This window comes from Ochotona curzoniae, unplaced genomic scaffold, assembly GCF_017591425.1.
Source record: "Ochotona curzoniae isolate NIBS_2020 unplaced genomic scaffold, NIBS_Ocur_1.0 contig_54, whole genome shotgun sequence".
NCBI lineage: Eukaryota > Metazoa > Chordata > Mammalia > Lagomorpha > Ochotonidae > Ochotona > Ochotona curzoniae.
This window is the reverse complement of record NW_024466464.1, coordinates 2,163,841-2,182,191: the sequence shown is the minus strand read 5'-3', so window position 1 is coordinate 2,182,191 and position 18,351 is coordinate 2,163,841. Positions and strand designations below refer to the sequence as shown.

Genomic DNA, 18,351 nt, shown 5'->3' with positions numbered 1-18,351 from the left:
CAACTCACATCAGACTGAGGACAGCGTGGGGGACCCTTTGCTCAGAAGGGGCAGTGTGCTGCGGCCCTGGGATTTGAGACCCACCCGGGAGGGATGTCCACTGCCCCTTCCGAGCCTGCGTGGGTCTCAAGGCTGAGCCGTCTGCCCTGGCCTTTTCCTAACGCCGTAATCTCGCTCAGCACAGGCAAACCTTTATCTGATATCTTTATATTGTTTCAAAGGAGATCAAAGTGTTCATCTCAGTCTCCGCTTTCATCGGCTGCCGTTGTGATCAATTTTTAAGAACCCCTGTGTGGGCAGTGCACCCTTCTAGAAAGAGCTGTTAGTGATTTGCTGAGACACCCACTCACCTTGCCCTTGGACAAGCGAGCGGTCGCTAGAGGCTATGCCCGGGACAGCTAACTCGCAGTGGAAACAGACCTGCCCTCGCTCAGTGTGTCCGTAGCCAGGCTGCCCAGGGTTTGGCTGTCTGCTGACCGTGTGGGAGACCATGGCTGGGGCTGGGGACTGGTGCTCTGGGTCAGTTCCTACTGATGTGGGAGGGGTCAGCAGTGAGAGGGCCTGGGCCTGTAAAGCAGGGGAAGGAACCAAGCAAGGGTCGCAGACCGCACAGCCGTTGAGACGTTCAGGGTCGCGGCCGCTGCTCTGATGCCTCAAGCATCCCCGAGGCATGGGCTGGGGGCGTCTGCATCCAGAGTCACACTGTGCCCCGCCACTCCGGCCTGCCTGGCACTGCACTGCTCAGCGTGGCACGGTACCTGGGGAAGCAGGGAATGGTTGGGCTCAGAGGGCTCCAGCCCCAGAGCCAGCCAAGGCCACTGTGCGGACACCGTGCAGACCGCCTTCGTGTGTGATCCCAGCTGGACCCCTCCCCGGAAATGCTGTGGGGCATCGCACCAGACAGCTGCCGTGGGCAGTGCCTTGGGGTGGTCAGTGGGGCCCATGGGTGCTGACTGTGTCCATGGATCGTGTCTTACTGAGAGCAGCTCATCCCGGGTGAATCGGAGGAAGTTATGCTGAGAGGCAGCGCCAACTCCCAAGGTTCGATACAGTACAGTGCCACCTACGGAATGCGCTTGACACGATGGGCTTGCAAAAACAGGGCCCGCTGGTGGCTGCCATGAGCTGGGGGGCTGTGGGGGCTGGGGTGAGCAGGTTACAGCGGGAAGGACATCGTGTGTCTGAAGTGGCAGTGATGCGTGACCCCCATAGGGGACGTTGTGTAGAGCTACACTCACACGCGTGTGCACACACAGCCCCGGAAAGCTCTCAGTGTGCTGTCCTGGTCGCACTGTTAGTCAAAACCAAGAAACGTGAGCTCGACAACATGGGTTCTGCAGCACTCAGTCCTAAGCAAGTGGTAACTTTAGAAAGGACGGCTTCCCCAAAAGCCGCTTGGCCCTAAGCAAGCGCTGATTCACGCCAACTCTCCCTTTCTCCCCATGTCCTTCCGCCAGGCCCTCGTGGCGGTGTAGACTCCAGCGTGCTGCCGAGCGTGCGCTGCCGAGCATGCAGCCGCTGGCTGCTTAGACCGTAAGTCACGCTGCTGCCCTTGCTCTGGCTAAGGAGGCATGAGCGGGTGGGCGGCATGCGCGTGTGTAGGGAAGGCCAGCCAGGCGGAGGGAGGCACGCGCGTGTGTAGGGAAGGCCAGCCAGGTGGAGGGAAGCACGCGCGTGTGCAGGGAAGGCCAGCCAGGCGGAGGGAGGCACGCGCGTGTGCAGGGAAGGCCAGCCAGGCGGAGGGAGGCACGCGCGTGTGCAGGGAAGGCCAGCCAGGCGGAGGGAGGCACGCGCGTGTGCAGGGAAGGCCAGCCAGGTGGAGGGAGGCACGCGCGTGTGCAGGGAAGGCCAGCCAGGCGGAGGGAGGCACGCGCGTGTGCAGGGAAGGCCAGCTAGGCGGAGGGAGACGTTGAGTATCTGGAGTAGTCACACATAGAGCTGAGAGGGGGTTCGGCCCCCAGGTCATGACCCTGGAGCGGAAGGGTCTAGACAGGTTAGCGCCAAATCCTAACTTGACTTTGCCTCCACCTGGAAACCTACAGCCTTTTCTCCTATTTTTTTTTTAAACATTTATCTATTAAAGGCAGAGTTGGACTGGATTGAGATAAAGATCTTCCATCTGCCGGCTTAAGTCCCCAAACGGCCACACTGGCTGCAGCTGGGAGCCTGAAGCGCCACTCAGGTCTCCCATGTAGGGGGCACAGGGCCAAGCGTTTGGGCCACTGGCCTCTGCTCTCCCAGGAGCCTTCGCGGCAGGCCAGGTCAGAAGTGGAGCTGCCAGGACTTGAACCAGCATCCCACAGACATCGGCTTCCTCACCGGAGTCACAAAAGGGCCCAGAGGGTCATTTCTTTGAAATGCTGAATTTTCCCTTCTTTCAGGTCCCACCCTATTTTAAGGATAGTAAATGTGGGAGGCAGGCCACACCGCTGTGTCCACAACCCACACGGTTACAGGGAACATCACCCACCAGGGAAGACAGTCCCCGGAAATTGTCACAGAAAAAGTGAATACAGCAGCCTTTAGTTAGCGTGCTAATGAAACCGCTATCACCTTAAAACTCCATGTGCTTGGCCGTGCCTCTGTCGCATTTCTGCTGAATAAACTGAGAAAAAAAAATGCATTACGCTCTCCGAGGAAATTCATTGTTTAATAACACCACCGTAGTTTTTTGCTAAGCAGATGAGGCAGCCAAGGGGTCCCGCTGCGGCTAAAGCTCTTTCTGTCTCTTTGCTGTTATTTTGCAGTCCGTTGAAGTCTTAAGTCTATAGTTTGGAGAACTGCTAAGCCTTGAGAAGGCTGTTGATGGGCCATGCTGCTCCGGCCCGGCAGTCCTCTTGCACCTGCTCTGTGAGGAGTTGGTATTTCGCTTCTGAAACAAATCTGCGTATAAAATACCGTGCTGTAAATATAAACCTTTATGAAGTTCTTGGGGTGGTCCTTCTGAAATGTGAGTGAAGATTCCATGATTCAGGCCCATAACCTGGAAAGCAGCTGTCGGCCTGAGAAGTGGTTTGCGTTCTAGACCTTAGCGTGTGAATTGCGGCTGGCCTCTGCTCCATGACCCAGTGTTTGCAGAGGGTGCTAAGTAATGATAAAGTTTGGAAGAATACCTTTTTAAAAAAGATTTATTTATTTTTATTGCAAAGTCAGATATGTAGAGAGGAGGAGAGACAGAGAGGAAGATCTTCCATCCGATGATTCACTCCCCAAGTGACCGCAACAGCTGATGCTGCATCGATTCGAAGCCAGAATCGGGAACTTCTTCCGGGTCTCCCACGCGGGTGCCGGGTCCCAAGGCTTTGGGCCGTCCTCGACTGCTTTCCCAGGCCACAGGCAGGGAGCTGGAAGGGAAGCAGGGCTGCCGGGATTAGAACCGGCGCCCATATGGGATCCCAGCGCGTTCAAGACGAGGACTTTAACCATTAGGTCACTGCACTGGGCCCAGAAGAATACTTTTTGAAAGGAGCTCAGATGATCTGAGGCTCTTGCAGTCTTTGCCATATCCTGCTCTTGCTTGGGGACTACCACTTATCATTACCGTTCTCTTCCCAGAGCCACCGTACTTCACCACCGAGCCGGAAAGTCGGATTTTGGCTGAAGTGGAAGAGACTGTGGACATCGTGTGTCGAGCCATGGGTGAGTGAGGCCCCAGCTGGAGGCAGGTCCCACTGGGAAGGGATGGCTGTGACCGTTTTCCAGGCGGGGTTGGCACCGCTCTAGGAAGACGGGGGCCTGATGGCTAAGAGCTGCTTCACGTGGCCGTGTCACCTGGGCAGTGCGGGACCTCGGTGGTGGCCGTGTCACCTGGGCAGTGCGGGACCTCGCTGAGCCTTAGTCCTCTCATCTGCACTGCAGTGGTTACAGGGTTCGCCCCGGGGACAGAGAGGAAAGCTTACCCCGCCATCCCAGGCAGACGAGGCTCACCCCGCCATCCCAGGCAGACGAGGGGTGCCATTGTCCTACAGGCATCACTCTTGAAACCTGGGCAGAAAACCCACTCTTCATCCATTTTCTTAAGGGGAGTGTGCCATTTTCCATCCCTGCCAGCTCTGGGTCAGCTCTGGGTCAGCTCTGGTCCTGTTGTGGGGGTGGTCCTGCCCTCCCGCCCCGGGCCCCGATTGCTACTATCTGCTGACAGCAGCGGGCAATGACACAGGAGCCCCTGGATAAGGCCATTTCAGCAAGCCTGTGGGACAGAAAAGCTCTTTATTCACACCTGTTCGTCCTCAGGGTGGGTGTTTTCTTCCCCCCACGGTAAGAATTACTGTCACTCTGGTGAACATCCAGAATAGCTCAGTACAGAGAGCGTGATCTGCACCTGCCCTGGGAGGCGGCCCTGCCTCCACGCCGGTCCTGCGCACGCCGCTGGGCTCGGGGCATAGTGGCGGGGATGTGAAGTGCAGCTTGGGCTTACCGTGGCCGTGCTGTCCCGTGGCACTGGGTGAGCACGTGAGCCTGTTCACGCCCCGGCATGCTGCTGGGGACAGGATTGCTGTTCATGAGCTTGAACTGTCCCCAAGCAGAAACTCCAGGCTCCTGCGCACTAACGAGCAGTTTTGAATAAATGACAATCTTATAAGCTCTCCCTTAACCAAGGAATTTGCTTCTTTTTTACTTGATTTTACAGCGCTTTCGCTGCTTGTTGGTTACGGACCTGCAGCCTGAGCGGTCTTCCAGCACGGCATCTTATCGGTACTGCCTCCTGTTGGTCTGACAGTGTAACTTCCACAGCGTCGGAAGCAGCTTCTTTAGGAAGGCTGAGCCGGTGCAGGGTTTTACGTTTACCTTGAAAGGGATTTTTAAAAAATGTCCTGACTTAATGAAAAGTGACAGGAAACGTAATTAAGGCAAAGCACGCTCTGGGGTGCCTTCCCTTGCCGTGTTTCATGACCTTATTCAGGCAGAGGTCTTACAGCCTGGCTGCGTCACAAGTCGGGGACTTCAGTGCCCGTCCTGCCAGATCACTGCAAGATAGAGGTCAGCTTAAGTCCATTTTACAGTCAGGAAGACTGAGGAACAGGGCTATGTGGGGTCTAGAACTACATCTGCATGCCGCCTGCTTCCCCGCGTGCCCGCCGGATGCATCACCCTGCGTGCTCTGCATGATTGTATACCGGGCCCCCCAGGGGTGCCCCTTGAGGGGGCAGGGCCGCGTGGGAAGGAAGAGCCCTCCCCTGGTGCTGACCACTCCTCAGCGTGTCCCAGCTGGCCCCTGGTGGGAGCAGGTGGCTGTGTGCGCTTGGCAGCACCCCGCCAGCCCAAGCAGCAGAGGCGCCCCGACTCGCGGGCTGGGCCCCAAGCCCGCTGTGCAGGCTTCACTTCTCGCTGCAGTGCCCAGGGCCCAGGAAAGGCCAGCCGGGAGTGGACTGGGCACCGAGCCCGGCCTGGCCCTCTGCTCAAGCGGAGACTCCTTGGGAGGAGCCGGCTCACTGCTCCTTGAGTCGCCTGTGCTCACATCTGTCTTAGGGACCGGGATAGCTTCTCCCACGTGCGCCGTGCAGCGCCCCAGTGTCTGTTCACCTCTCAGCAAACACGTCTCCCGCCCGCCCGATGAGCCACGGCTCTGACGCCGCGAGCCGCTTGGTGAGGTCAGTGGGGACTGCGGAGAGGCGCCGTCCAGCCTGCTCGTTGCACGGTTTATCACAGTGTTAGCATTACACACATAGACATGGATTTCAGTTTTACTTCTCTGTTTGAAAGGGAGAGAACTGAATACAGAGAGAAACGTCTCCATTAACATGACTTACTCTCCAGGGCCCACAGTGGTCAGAGCTGGGCCAGGCCAAAGGTGGGCGCCACGAGCTCGCTGGGTCTCCCTTGTCGGTGTCAGGACCCCACTCCTTTAACCGGCACCCGCTGCCTCCCAAGATGCACGTTAGGAGGAATCCCGGATTGGAACCAGAACTGGAACTCCAACCCAGATGCTCTGAGGCTGGCGTGCCAAGCAGCGGCTCAGCCACTGTGCCAGGCACCATGCTCAGAGAGGCGCCTGGTGGCCACAGCCTCTAAATGGAGCCAAGACAGGGCATGCTCTGCCCAGGCTAATGCACTCAGCCAATGCTAGCCGTGGGCTTTGGCCTCAGTGCTGCCTGCTGTCCTCGTCCTGGGCCCGCGTCTGCCGCACGGCGAGAAGTCGGGCCTGGAAGTCCAGCAAAGATCCTGTCTGTGCAGGCCAGAGCTGGCCCCAGAGGCTCCACAGCCCTGCCATCTGCAGGTCCCTCCGGTGGCAAATGTCTGCTGCTTTCGCCTCGGCAGTGCCGTTCCTCCTGTTCTAAGATGCCTGTCTGTGTCTGCTCCTGTGCAGGGGTCCCTCTTCCCGCCCTGCGGTGGTACAAGGACGCGGTGTCCATCAACAAGCTCCAAAACCCTCGCTACAAAGTGCTCGCCAGCGGAAGCCTGCGCATCCAGAAGCTGCTTCCAGAGGATTCTGGAATCTTCCAGTGCTTCGCCAGCAACGAGGGAGGGGAGATCCAGACCCACACCTACCTGGCCGTGACCAGTGAGTACCCCCACGGCGTGGGCTGCACCGCGGCCCTAGGTCGACCAGCAAGAGAACAGGATCTGTGGGCCATGACAGGGTGGGGTGGGGTGGGGAGGCAGGCTGGTTGGGACCGCACCCCAGGAGCACCCCACTGCCTTGGCGGGGCTCCCGGGTTGGCGGTGGGGACCCCCAGTGCTCCCCTCGCCTGCGAGCCCCCATTTCTCCAGCAAGAAGTGTGCTTTTTGTTAGAAAGAAACGCCTGGTTTCTGCATAGAATTGGAAGGACGGCTGAGTGAATAGCTTGCTCCTAATCTTTTTCTTTTGATCTTTTTTCCCATTTTTTATATTCTTTCTCTATTTTAGCTTTATTGAACAATCACAGTTCTTTTGTGAGCTTTTTTATTATCCCATTAACAGAAACACGTTGGCTCTGTGTCTTTGAAACATAAAGGTAAAGGTTTCCATTGTATCTGTGGGTTTTCCTTTGAATCTCCCATAGTTGTAATATTGTTCTAGAATGAAATGGAATGTAGTGATTATGGAATTATAGCTTTCATGTGTGCCCTGGTGAACGCGCAGTGCTGACGCTCTGAGGTGCTAGGGCACTTGAGCCACGCATCGGCATCAGGCACGGGCCGCGGCTCTCGTAGCCGGAGCTGCTGGAGGACGGGGAGGGTTTGAAAGGCCCACAGGCGTGTTTGGGGGCTCAGGTCACTCCGCTCCCCTGTGCACCGAGGGCAAATTTGCCCCCCAAAGATCCGACATTCCTTCAGCCATTGTAGTAACAGCAGATGTTGAAGCCAGAAATGGAGCTGGGATCTTTAGAATTCTCTAAAGCTTGGCTTGCAGTTGGGGCCACGGAGAAGGGGCCGGATACAGCCAGCTTTGAGAGGCCGACTTCGCAGCCGACCAGTGATGCCGAAGGATTCAATCTTAGCCCAGTGTTCTAGTCTCAGACGCCGCTGGCTCCCCCTACCCACAGGGGGCGCTGTGCTCCGGTACAACTCCACTGCATTTTTAATTTACCTTTCTCTTAAATCTCTCTCTGTGCCAGGCAGAGAAGGAGAAGGTTATCGCTTGTGTATTCACTCCTCAGTTGCTCTGCGGTAACCAGGCCGGGCTGCTCCATAGCCAGGAGCTGGGAGCTCCGTTGGGATGCTCTCACGTGATGGCAGGGTCCCCGCCACCTGAGCTGCCCCTGCTGGCTCTCCGGGCTGGAGCCAGAAGGCAACGCTAGGAATGAACCCAGCACGTTGCTGTGCGATGTGGAGACCTTAAACACCGGGTCAGATGGCAGTCTCCAGTGAAACCGTACTTGCCAAAAGGAGTCAGCAGGCTGGGTGTGGGCAACAGGTTGCTGCTTGGCCCACCGCGCCATCCCCTGCCACAGTGACTCAGCTCTCAGGACAGGGTCCAGGTGCCAGGTGACAGGGCGGCTGTGGCCCACAGCTGGACTTCAGTGCAGCACGTGGCTCAACTGCTGCCCGTCCAGTGCTCCGTGCTCACTGTGACGCTGGTGTCCGTTCTGGCTGTGCAGGGGTCTGGCAAGGTGCATCTTTCCAAATTAAAGCATCTTTGTTGGAAGGAAAATGTATGTTTTAAAGTCAGCAGTTACTCATTCATTCAGCAGACAGTTCTTTGGTCTGATTAGGCTTTGCGGCCACAGCCACCAGGAAGAGAGGTGACATTCCCTTGTACCCAGGACAGGTCCAGAGGGAAGGGGGAGCGACACGGTGATGGAGGAAGGGACAGTGAAGGGCAGGGGACGCTGTGGAGAAGCAGACAGGGTGACCAGGCAGTCCCCATTGGGTGGAGTGGGGGCAGTGCTCAGAGGTGACGCACAGCTAAAGGCAGTGAGCTTTCCGAGCAACAGCTTGGGCACGTGCTTGCCGTGGAGTGGGAGGAGGTGTGCAGGTGTCTATGAGGGAGAATCCGTCGCTGGGCGGGGTGGCTCTGGTGGACACAGGTCAGAGGGCCATGCAACCAAGGACTTGAGGGTGCCAGGGCGCACAGGACTTGGAGGTGCAAGCGGTCTGAATGTCACAGCGTTGCCTGGGCCGAGGCAGGGGGAGGCCTGGATGGGGAGAAGTACTGAGACCAACTGGGGAGCCTGGTTCTGTCCAGCCTGGTTCTGTACTCAGGTAGCCTCCACGAAGGGGCAGAAAGACCACAGGCATGTGCCCAGAGGTGCTCACAGGCTGCCTGTGACCGGTGTGGGCCTGAGTGCCACCCACTTCTTCCCCTGGGGACGCCCTCATCGCCCCTGGCAGAGGTCGTTCATGTGGTGGTCGTCGGAGTGGGCAGGCGGCGAGCCCTGGCAGCCACCGCTCAGCACTGCTTCCTCCTCTGAGTCAGGGCTGCTGAGTGAACCGGGCGGAGCCCCCAGCCCTGGGGCTCCTGGTGCCTGCCCGGACTCAGTGCCCCAAACTGAGGCCCTCACACCCGCCTGTGTTAGCTTTCACAACAGATCCTGAGTCATTACCTAGAGAACGTTTTATATTTAAAAATTATCTTATTTATAGAGCAGTTGGGTTTATTTAAGTGGATGTCCCTCCTCTTTCTAACAGCTAACCCTCTCTTCCTTTACGACATGCTTGCCATCATGAGACTGTCCCTTCTGGTCATTCCCAGGCAGCAATTAGCAGAGGGTCCCAGTCATGCCTGGAAGGGTGGCCCTTGCTGGGGGCCGTTAGCCTGCGGTGGGTCCTGAGAGCCCCCCAGAGCCCCCGGCAGCACGAATGGCACGTCTCCAAGGGCTGACATGCTGCACCTTTTATGACCCGACTCCCCCTGCAGATGTGGCCCCCGCGTTCATCCAGCGTCCAGTGGACACCACGGTCACCGACGGGATGACAGCCGTCCTGCAGTGCGAGGTGTCTGGGGCCCCCAAACCCGCCATCGCGTGGAAGAGGGGTAGGTGGCTGCCTTTGCGCTCCTTGGGGCCAGCACACAGAGTGAATGTGGTGGCCAATGGTTACGTTTTATTGTTCTTATTGTCATTTGTTTTATTGACAAAGATTCAATAAACGTTTGTCGGAAGCCTACCAGGTTCTAGATCCTGGGACAGACAAGACCGTTGCCTTCTTAGAAGGCATCTGTTAAACAAAAGTTTGAAATAACGGGTAGGATAGTTCTTCCTTAAAATGCTCAAAATGAAGAAATGAGTGACACAAATGTGCCTTTGTGTAAACCGTGGCTTGCTTTGCTCTCATCTGAGAGACACTGGAGAGCTTCCATCCGCTGACTCACTCCCCGGGTGCCACCAACAGCTGGGCCGGGCCACACGAAGCCAGAATCCCAGAGCTCACCTCGATGTCCCATCTAGGTGTGAGCCGGCACCTGCTGCCTCGCCGTGTGCGTTCGTGTGAAGCCGGGCGGGATGCAGAGCCAGGACTGCCCCCAACGCTGTCCTGTGGGATGCAGGCGTCCCAGGCAGGGCAGGGACTGCTGTGCCAAAGGCCTCTTCCTCCTTCCCTTTGTTTCCTCAAGACGCCTCTGGGGTAGCATTGCTCTCTCCCCGCCGTGTGTGTGCAGCGGAATGCCAGCTGTGGTCTTGGTTCGTGGGAAGAGCGGTGCCACAGGCCGTTTTGTGGTCCCACGGCCTCTTCCGTGGGTCCTCGCTCGTGCCCCCGAGCAAGCAGTGCACAGAGCCCGTCTTCACGGACCTGCGCGCCATGGTATCGACTCATCTGGTCTGTGTTTGGACAAACTCCACCAGTCCTGTCTTTGCCATGCTCCCAGAAAACCGTGAGGTGGCCTCCGGAATCTCAAAGGTGCAGTTCTCACACTCGGCCGTGGCTTCTGCAAGGGTCGGGGCGCTGCTGACGAGTGAGACCAGCGGCTGGTTTCTGCTTTATGCCCTTATTTTCGCCATGCTAATAACTTCATATGGAATGCGTTCAGATGCATAAAAACTGAAGAAACCTGGCGTGAAGGCGCAGCTCTCTGTTTCTCTGCCTGCAAGTGCCGGCGTCCCACAGGGGTTCTGTCCCAGCTGCTCCACTTCCAATCCAGCTCCTGTTTACCGGCTGGGAAAGCAATGGAGCATGGCCAAAGACCCTGGGACCTGCACCCTCATGGGAGGCCCAGAGGAAGCTCCTGGCTCCTGGCTTCAGATGAGTTCAGCTCTGGCTATTGCAGCCACTTAGGGAGTAAACCAATAGAAGGAAGATCTGTCTGTATCTCCTCTCTAAATCTGCATCTCCAATGAAAATAAAACAAACAAACAAACAAACAAACAAAAGTCCCAAGAGGCAATCATGCAAAGATAATAATCCCAAATGTGTGGCATGATTTATTCAACCCAGTCTCTCATCGCACAATTAGAATGCTCTCGGCTTTCCGTACTCTGCACCTGCTGAAGGAAGCGGCTTCGCTGAGCGTGCACGCCGGCTCCCGCTGGGCCCTGGCCGTCGCTCTGTCGGGGGCCAGTTCTAACCACCGCCCTCTCTTCTTCCCGTTTCCTTTTTTCCAGGAAACCGCGTTTTGGCCAGCGGCTCTGTGCGAATCCCCCGGTTCATGCTGCTTGAATCTGGGGGTCTGCAGATAAGTCCTGTCTTCATCCATGATGCTGGCAATTACACGTGCCACGCCGCCAACACGGAGGGCTCCCTGGACGCTCGAGCGGCGCTCACCGTGTGGAGTAAGGCCGGCCGCGCACACCTGCTGTAACCACGCTGGCCCCGCCGCGTCAAGCGCGCAGTGGGACATCAATATGCCCTTGCACTTTCCCATTTAATCAAAGCGGAGTCATTATTTTTACAACTAATTTATAGAAATCTGTTGAGTAATTAATTTTTCAGCTTCTAAAAGCATAATTAGAAAATGTATTCAAAGATTTAATGAGGACATTTCAGGAGAGAGAACAAGATTGATTTTTTTAAGATGGCTGAGTAGAGATATTATACAAGTTCCAATAACTGAATTAACGTTTTGGCTGATTTGGAGGAAGGCCGACTTAAGAGTTAAACTCTAAAGTATGTGTGACAAAACAGAATGTGTCCGGTATCTTAAACACGATGTTTCTTCTATATTCAGAGTGAACTGAAAGAAGAACTCTTGTTTTTTCTTAGTTTTGGCCGTTCCTCCTGTGTCTAGAATGCAGGCTTGTTGAATGAGAGGAAGCCGTACGGGAGAACTGAGGGAGCCTAGGGCTGAGGGACCGAATATCCTCTCTGCCTTGTTGTTCATTTCAGCTGTCGCTACAGACCTTCGCTTCTGCATCCAGGTCTATTTTATTAAAAACGAATTGTAGAAAGCGATTCAAAGACAAGGCTAGCAGATTTTCATGATTCTGTCTATCAGGGAAAAAAAGCTGTAACTTATTGCAGTAGATAATGTGTTAAAAACGCCATCCTTCAAGGAAGACTAAATCATTTGCTTTATTGCTTGTTTATTTGGCATTTTTATCATATAGATGGTGTCTGCTTTAATAAATGGCCCTTTCTAACTTATTGGGAATTCTAAAAATATCCTAGTTTAAACAAAATTAATCCAGTTTCTGATAATCTTGTCAAGTCCTAAAAAAGAAGTCTGGTTTCATTTGGTAGTTGAGTATTAATCCACTTTTAATTCATCATGTGTCCCTAAGAACTGTGAAAGCTTGTCAAAAAGTGCCGTCCCGTTTTCAGAGGCACAGGTCAGTCACCGAGGGACAGTGTCTGCCAGAGGTTGGGGCAAGTCACCGCCGTGAGCAGCAGAGCCGCTCGGGGGCCACTAGCACACCTGTGCTTCCTGCTTGGAGCTCTGTGTTTGTTGGTGATGCCTTCACCATGAGGCTCCTGCCAGCGCACTCCTGGCGGGCGGTCACTCCCTGCCTTTAGCTCCCATCCCTTGCTAGCTGTGTGATGGGGGGCAAGGTGCTGTGTTGTTGAGCATCTGTTTCCGTTACTGGAAACCAGAGTGGTGACGTGACAGCCGTCACAGGATTGTGTGAGGGTGAGAAAAAGCAAGTGAAAGCGCCTTGCCGACTTCCCCGGTGTGGCGTGAAGCAGGGGGCGGCTGCAGCCAGGCCGTCTCAGGGGAGGAGGTAGGCCTTAACCCAGAATAGAGACCCAGGAATGGTTTGCCTTGCTGTTCCTTCCCAAGTGTCTGAGGCTCAAGGTCACCGTGGCGACAGGCTAGGGTGAAGGACATCATGACAGCAGGCCAAGTCCAGTCTTTAGTTCCCTGAACTTGCACTTGCATTTGTTTTGTCCGGACAAGAGAAAACCCAGGGGCTTTCATGCAGATGAGCAGTTCTGTAACCTGAGGGTGGGAGCTCTGAAACTCGGAATTCCGTCTGAGTCATGCCTTGTGTGTTCCAGATCGGACGGCCATCGTCCACCCCCCCGAGGACCGCGTGGTGATTAAGGGGACCACGGCCACGCTGCGCTGCGGAGCCACTCACGACCCCCGCGTTTCTCTCCGGTCAGCCCAGGGCCAGTACTTTGGGGCTTGTTAATATTCCGTGAGCCTGTGAAGTGAAGTGGAGATGAGACAGAGGAATTTTAGGAACTCTGATTTTAGCTGCAGACCCCTGATTACGACAGCACACAGTCAAGGCGCCACCATTAATCACACAGATCCCATTTTCCACTCCAGCCTTATGTATTATTTACAGTGAGCCGTGTTCCACTTCATGACTCCCATGCAGCCTTTCATGATTTTTCTGCCAAGGTTAATACACTATCTGTAAAACGTACTTGTCAGGGGCTGATACTTAATGAGAGAAAAATCCAGAGGGATCGAATGGGATTTCAGCGGTGTTTACATGGGCCATGCCACTCTCGGGAGAGGCTCGCTCGCTCCCGGGAAGGAAGTCAGTCCTGCACAGAAGGGAAGCTAGCTCTGCCACCCGACACACTGAGAGCAAACGCGGTAGTCAGGGGATCTGGGTGACTTGCAGATTCACTGGAGGAGCTGCAGCATCTCGAGCTGCAGGTGCATGCAGCCCGGCGGCTTTCCGTGTGAGCTCTTAGTCGGGGGAGCAGCCGCTTTCAGAGCAGTGGAGCAGGGTGGATGGAATGAGGCTGTCCTCCTTGTGTTCCCACTCGGGCGGAAGCGCAGGGAGCTTGCACCAGGGATGGAATTGGGGTGCTTCCTGCTTGTCTGTGGGTTCAGAGATAAGCCCATCTCTGCAGCTCCTTGGGTGGTGTCTGACCAACCATGAGCCTGGTCCTCTGGATTCCCAAGTCACAAGCCAAGATGCAAGAATGTAAATGCACAAATGGGAAGCTGAAGATTCCCTGTCTTGGGGACAGGGACATTGCTTCCCAGAGAGCTTGGAGTAGGATGCGCAAGGGTGGAGAACAGAGCGGTCTGACGCGTGCTGCTCTGGAAGCTCAGACCGCTCTGCGTCACAGTGGTTTCCGGGACCTTTGCCCGGCGATGAGGGGCAAGCCACTCCCTGAGAAACAGCCTGGACACGAGCCACCTGCACACCTCGTGGGCCACCTGGACATCTCTCGTCCCAGGGTGTCTGCGCCCCGAAGGCGTGCCAGGTCCCTCGCGACTGTCTTCCTATTTTGTCAGATTCTTGTACAATCTGCTCAGCTCTGTCTCAGGGTAATTTCAGATAAGTAGTTTATAAATGTCTGTGCTTGGGAATATGAAAGCTTTAAAGAAGTGGTTACAGTCTGAAGATCTGATCCAATTAATCTGGAAAAGAAAGAGCCGTGCTTTCATCTCGTCCCACAGTGAGTGTGGCCCTGCCCACACCTATCCAAGGACTGGCAGGCTCATCGCTGATTATTTTAAACAAAAAATTCTTGCAATGATCATGCTGCAGAGTCCAGGAGAGTAGGTTTCAGATGGTTGGATCTGAAGTCACTGTGATTGGGCTGTCTGTCTCAGGAGGTGGGACTTGGGAGCAGTCCTGGGGCGGGATGGGGTGTGTGTGGGGTGTGTGGGTGTGTGTGTGACTCGGCATGGGGGGTGCGCAGGCTGCCCCGTCCCAGGCAGCAGGGCCGGCCCTCCTCAGCACCGTTTCCAACTCCAGCAGCCGTCTTTGTATCAGAAGCGAGGGATCTGAGAGCTCTGTTTTTACTAAGTGCAGTTCAGGTAGCGTGGAGTTGGCCTTCTGGAAAGCATACCCCGATGGCTTCTAGTGCATTTACAAGGTCCTAAGTTGTGCATGCCTTGTAGCAGCAAGTCCAGTGTTCCCATCCAGGAGGTGTCGTAACCCGAGACTCTGCTTGACCTGCAGCTACGTGTGGAAGAAGGACAGCGTGGTCCTCACCCCATCCAGCAACTCTAGAATTGTGCTGGAGAGGGACGGGTCCCTGCTCATCAGCCAGACGTGGTCCGGCGACATCGGAGACTACACCTGTGAGATCGTGTCGGAAGGCGGGAACGACTCCAGAGTGGCCCGGCTGGAAGTGATGTGAGTAGCTCACACGGAGTGAGTCAGCTGCTGCCCCTCTGCTAGCACTGGTCACGTGATGTCCACCTGTGTCCCAGGTCAGGGTCAGAGGTCAGCACATCAAGCTGCATTGCCAAGCACACCGACAAGGGCGGTTAGAGTTTTTTGTGACTTCAGTGTTAAGATGGAAGTGGCCGGCTTAATGATGAGCATTGTTGGCCATGAAGCCCTTTGTCATGTCTGCCAGTGACGCGGCACTGAGAGTGTTCCCCACGCCACGCTGGGGCACCAGTCAGTTCATTTTCCCAGGGTTGTCCACCAGAGCTGCTGCTTATGGGAAAAGCTCAGTGTGAGCCCACCGAGGCGAGACCACTGTCTGCAAAGCCAGCTGGACTTGAGGCTTTAGTTCCAGATGCCTCTGCGTGGGCAGATCGATACTTTGAGCCCTTGGAGATGTGGGGATGAGCAGGCAGCAGCCCCTGGCTTCCAATCCCGAGCTTCCTGGGGGCCCAGGAGTCTGGCTCCTCCACTCTCTTCCCTCCAACTCCGCCTCTAGCGACAGAGCAGGAAACGGAACGACTGATTCCTTCCAGTCTTCCAGCATGAATTTATTTGCTTTTTCAAAACTCTGGCCACTCAGGTATTCCCAAGCCCACCCTGAGGGGAAGGAATCAGGGGCAGCATAGGCCAGCCTGGCTGTCCAGAGGCCCAGGAGCCAGGCGACCCCAGAGGGCTCAGCAGGGTCCTGAATGCAGCCAGAGCTGCCCTGTGGGTGGGTGCATGGCAGGGCCGGGTCCCCCCACCGCATCTCAGTCCCCGGGCACAGCAGTCCTGTGTGCCTACTCCCTGTCTGTGCTCCCAGTCTCCCTCCTCCGAGCGATCCTCCGCCTCTTCCTCTTCTGTGGCTCAGCTTGTGGCCTCTGCTGGCCGTCCCCGTGGGTTCTGCACGTCCCCCTGTAGCATTCAGATGCGAGGCTGTTTCCATGGCTCTTCCCAGCACCATGGCATGAGCATGCAGGGTGGAGTCGGCCCCATCCCCTCTCCATCTCATGCAGGAGTGCTGGGGTAGCACAGGCTTGACTTTAAAGGCCTGACAGTGTTTGCTCCAAAGTAGGCACTGTGTGTGTGTGTGTGTGTGTGTGTGTGTGTGTGTGTGTGTGTGAGTCAGTGTGCACTGTGTGTGTGTGACAGGCACTGTGTGTGTGTGATGCATCACATTGGCCAGCCTCCCCACCCCCTCTCTCCTGGTACCCACGTGCCCTTGGCTCTCACCCCAGTGGTCAGCCTCCCCACCCCCTCTCTCCTGGTACCCATGCCCTTGGCTCTCACTCCAGTGGCCAGCCTCCCCACCCCCTCACTCCTGGTACCCCATGCCCTTGGCTCTCACCCCAGTGGCCAGCCTCCCCACCCCCTCTCTCCTGGTACCCACATGCCCTTGGCTCTCACCCCAGTGGCCAGCCTCCCCATCCCCTCACTCCTGGTATCCACGTGCCCTTGGCTCATGCCCCAGTGGCCAGCCTCTCCCTCCCCCTCTCTCTCGGTACCCACGTGCCCTTGGCTCTCACCCCGGTGGCCAGTGCCTTTGCTCAGGTCTCTGACCAGTCCTGCTTTGCCGTCTGCCTTCTCCTTCCTGTCTCAGGTCAGGCTTTTTTTTTTTTTTTTCTCGTTTTGCTAACACTGGAGGTCATAACCAGTGAATTCATGTGATCCACTGTGCAATTCACATTTGTAAAACTACCTTTGAGTACTCTTAGACCGTCCGCCGTTGCTCTCGAATAAACAGCGTTAGCAGTTCGTAGACTGTGTCAGCAGAAGCCCAATCGCACCCTTCCGTGGGGCACGTTCTCTTGTTCTGTTCTACTGATGTACGTATCTCCCCTGCTATTTGCTTATTTGATTTCCTCTAAGTAAAAGACATTTTTCAGCCGATGTTGCTGTATGTATAAAATAATAGGCTTTTTGTAATGGTAAGACACCAAATAGAGAAGTATTTGTAGATTAGTGATTCAAACCAATTTGGGTGCAGCCGGTGAGAGAGCTGATTGGGGAGATAGTGGGATTCGTTGACAGCTGTTGGCGCGGTAAACGCTGTAACTTGAAAGCCCAAAGGAGCTGATGACGTGGCCGAGCATCGTCAGACCCGCACAGGCCCCGGCCCTGCGGCGCCGGCACAGGCGTTACGGGCAAGCCCGATGGCATCTTGTGTTCCTCAGAGAACCCTCGCACCCAGCTCAGTCACACTGCTTGATTTTACTCGAATGACGAGAAGCCAAGAGCCACCTCTGCTGGCAGCAGGGCCCACGGAGCGCGTGCGCCGACAGCTTCCCGCCGGCAGCCACAGGCCCGTGCCTCCTCCTCTGAGCGCTTCGGTCGAAGCTGCCTCGTTCAGTACCCACGTCACAGCATTGCACGTGGCTCTGGGAGATGTGCTGCCCGCCGTGTGCTCCAGAGCTGGGCCTTGCCTGTGTCCTGGCCTGGTGGGCTAACGGGGCTGAGTGGAACAGCTGTCAGTTCACCCTGCTGTGAGGCTTGGGGCCAGCTTACACCCCTTCGCAGCCTTGAACTGCCCTGCTTGGAGACCAAACATGAGTTCATGTGCCTTGGAGCACATTGTGTCGGTTGAATGAACCCCTGTGCCACCCAGCAGGGCACCATTCCTGGTGGCTGACATGGTTCCCTGCCCCGTTGCCACACCCCAGCCTCCCAGAGCTCAGACTTGGCAGACCTGTGACCCCACTCTACTTTGGACTGTATCATCACAGCTTTCCTACCTGCACCCCCGGCTGACCCGCCATGCCTCAGGCAGCATAGGGCGAATGGGAGTCCAGTTCATGGGCAGCTGCAGTTCACGATCTGGATTAGAAGGGACGTGTGCAGCCTGCCCTGCTGGGAAAGTCTTGCTTATGCCTCAGTCCAGTTCCCTCCCTCCATGGTCCTGGAATGAGGCTGGCAGGTCCGCACGGGCCATCCCGCAAGCTTGGAGCAGCCCTTGTCTCAGCCATGCGGCCAAGGGGGCAGGAACCCGCCCCTCGGGCATCTTCGAGTACCAAGGGGACCAGGCTCCTGAGGCTTTAATGATTGATTAATTGTTAAATCTCTAAGAGACCCAATTAGCCTCATGTCCCTCGTCCCTATTCTGGAAGTTCTTAGGAGCCTCGAGTAGCAGGGGAAAGCTGCTCTGCGGCTGACAGGAAGGTGCAGCCCCTAAGGCAGTGGGTGAGGTTGCTCACAATGACTTCTGACCAAGCTGTAATAAGGAGTGAGCAATTTTAATGCCTTTGCTCCCAGGCTGTCAGGCCCGCGCCATCCTCCTCGTCCGAGTGAACTCAGATGTGGCTTTGACCGAGTCATCATTTGTGCATTAAAGGGGTATCATTTCTTATATAGAAGAAAGGCTTGTGTGTCAGAGCAATCTCCTGCAGCCACAGTTTTGCCAATTGCTCTCCCCGGACTCTTTTCAAAGCTGATTTTCTCCCTCGCCCCTTGCTTAACCTCCTTCCTGTACAGTCCGCGTTTCTGTTTTCGG

The 18,351-nt window shown here is 55.9% G+C and overlaps 1 protein-coding gene across 1 annotated transcript in view; it reads left to right on the top strand.

Annotated features, from left to right (window-relative positions):
• The window catches only part of SDK1 (sidekick cell adhesion molecule 1), a 516,271-nt gene that overhangs the window by 303,705 nt on the left and 194,215 nt on the right, over positions 1 to 18,351 (top strand). The window contains exons 8-13 of the mRNA XM_040989963.1: positions 3,556 to 3,639; positions 6,308 to 6,502; positions 9,281 to 9,397; positions 10,959 to 11,126; positions 12,790 to 12,892; positions 14,670 to 14,846. Of these exons, the coding sequence (XP_040845897.1) occupies positions 3,556 to 3,639; positions 6,308 to 6,502; positions 9,281 to 9,397; positions 10,959 to 11,126; positions 12,790 to 12,892; positions 14,670 to 14,846 (844 nt within the window). The remainder of the gene's footprint in view (positions 1 to 3,555; positions 3,640 to 6,307; positions 6,503 to 9,280; positions 9,398 to 10,958; positions 11,127 to 12,789; positions 12,893 to 14,669; positions 14,847 to 18,351) is intronic.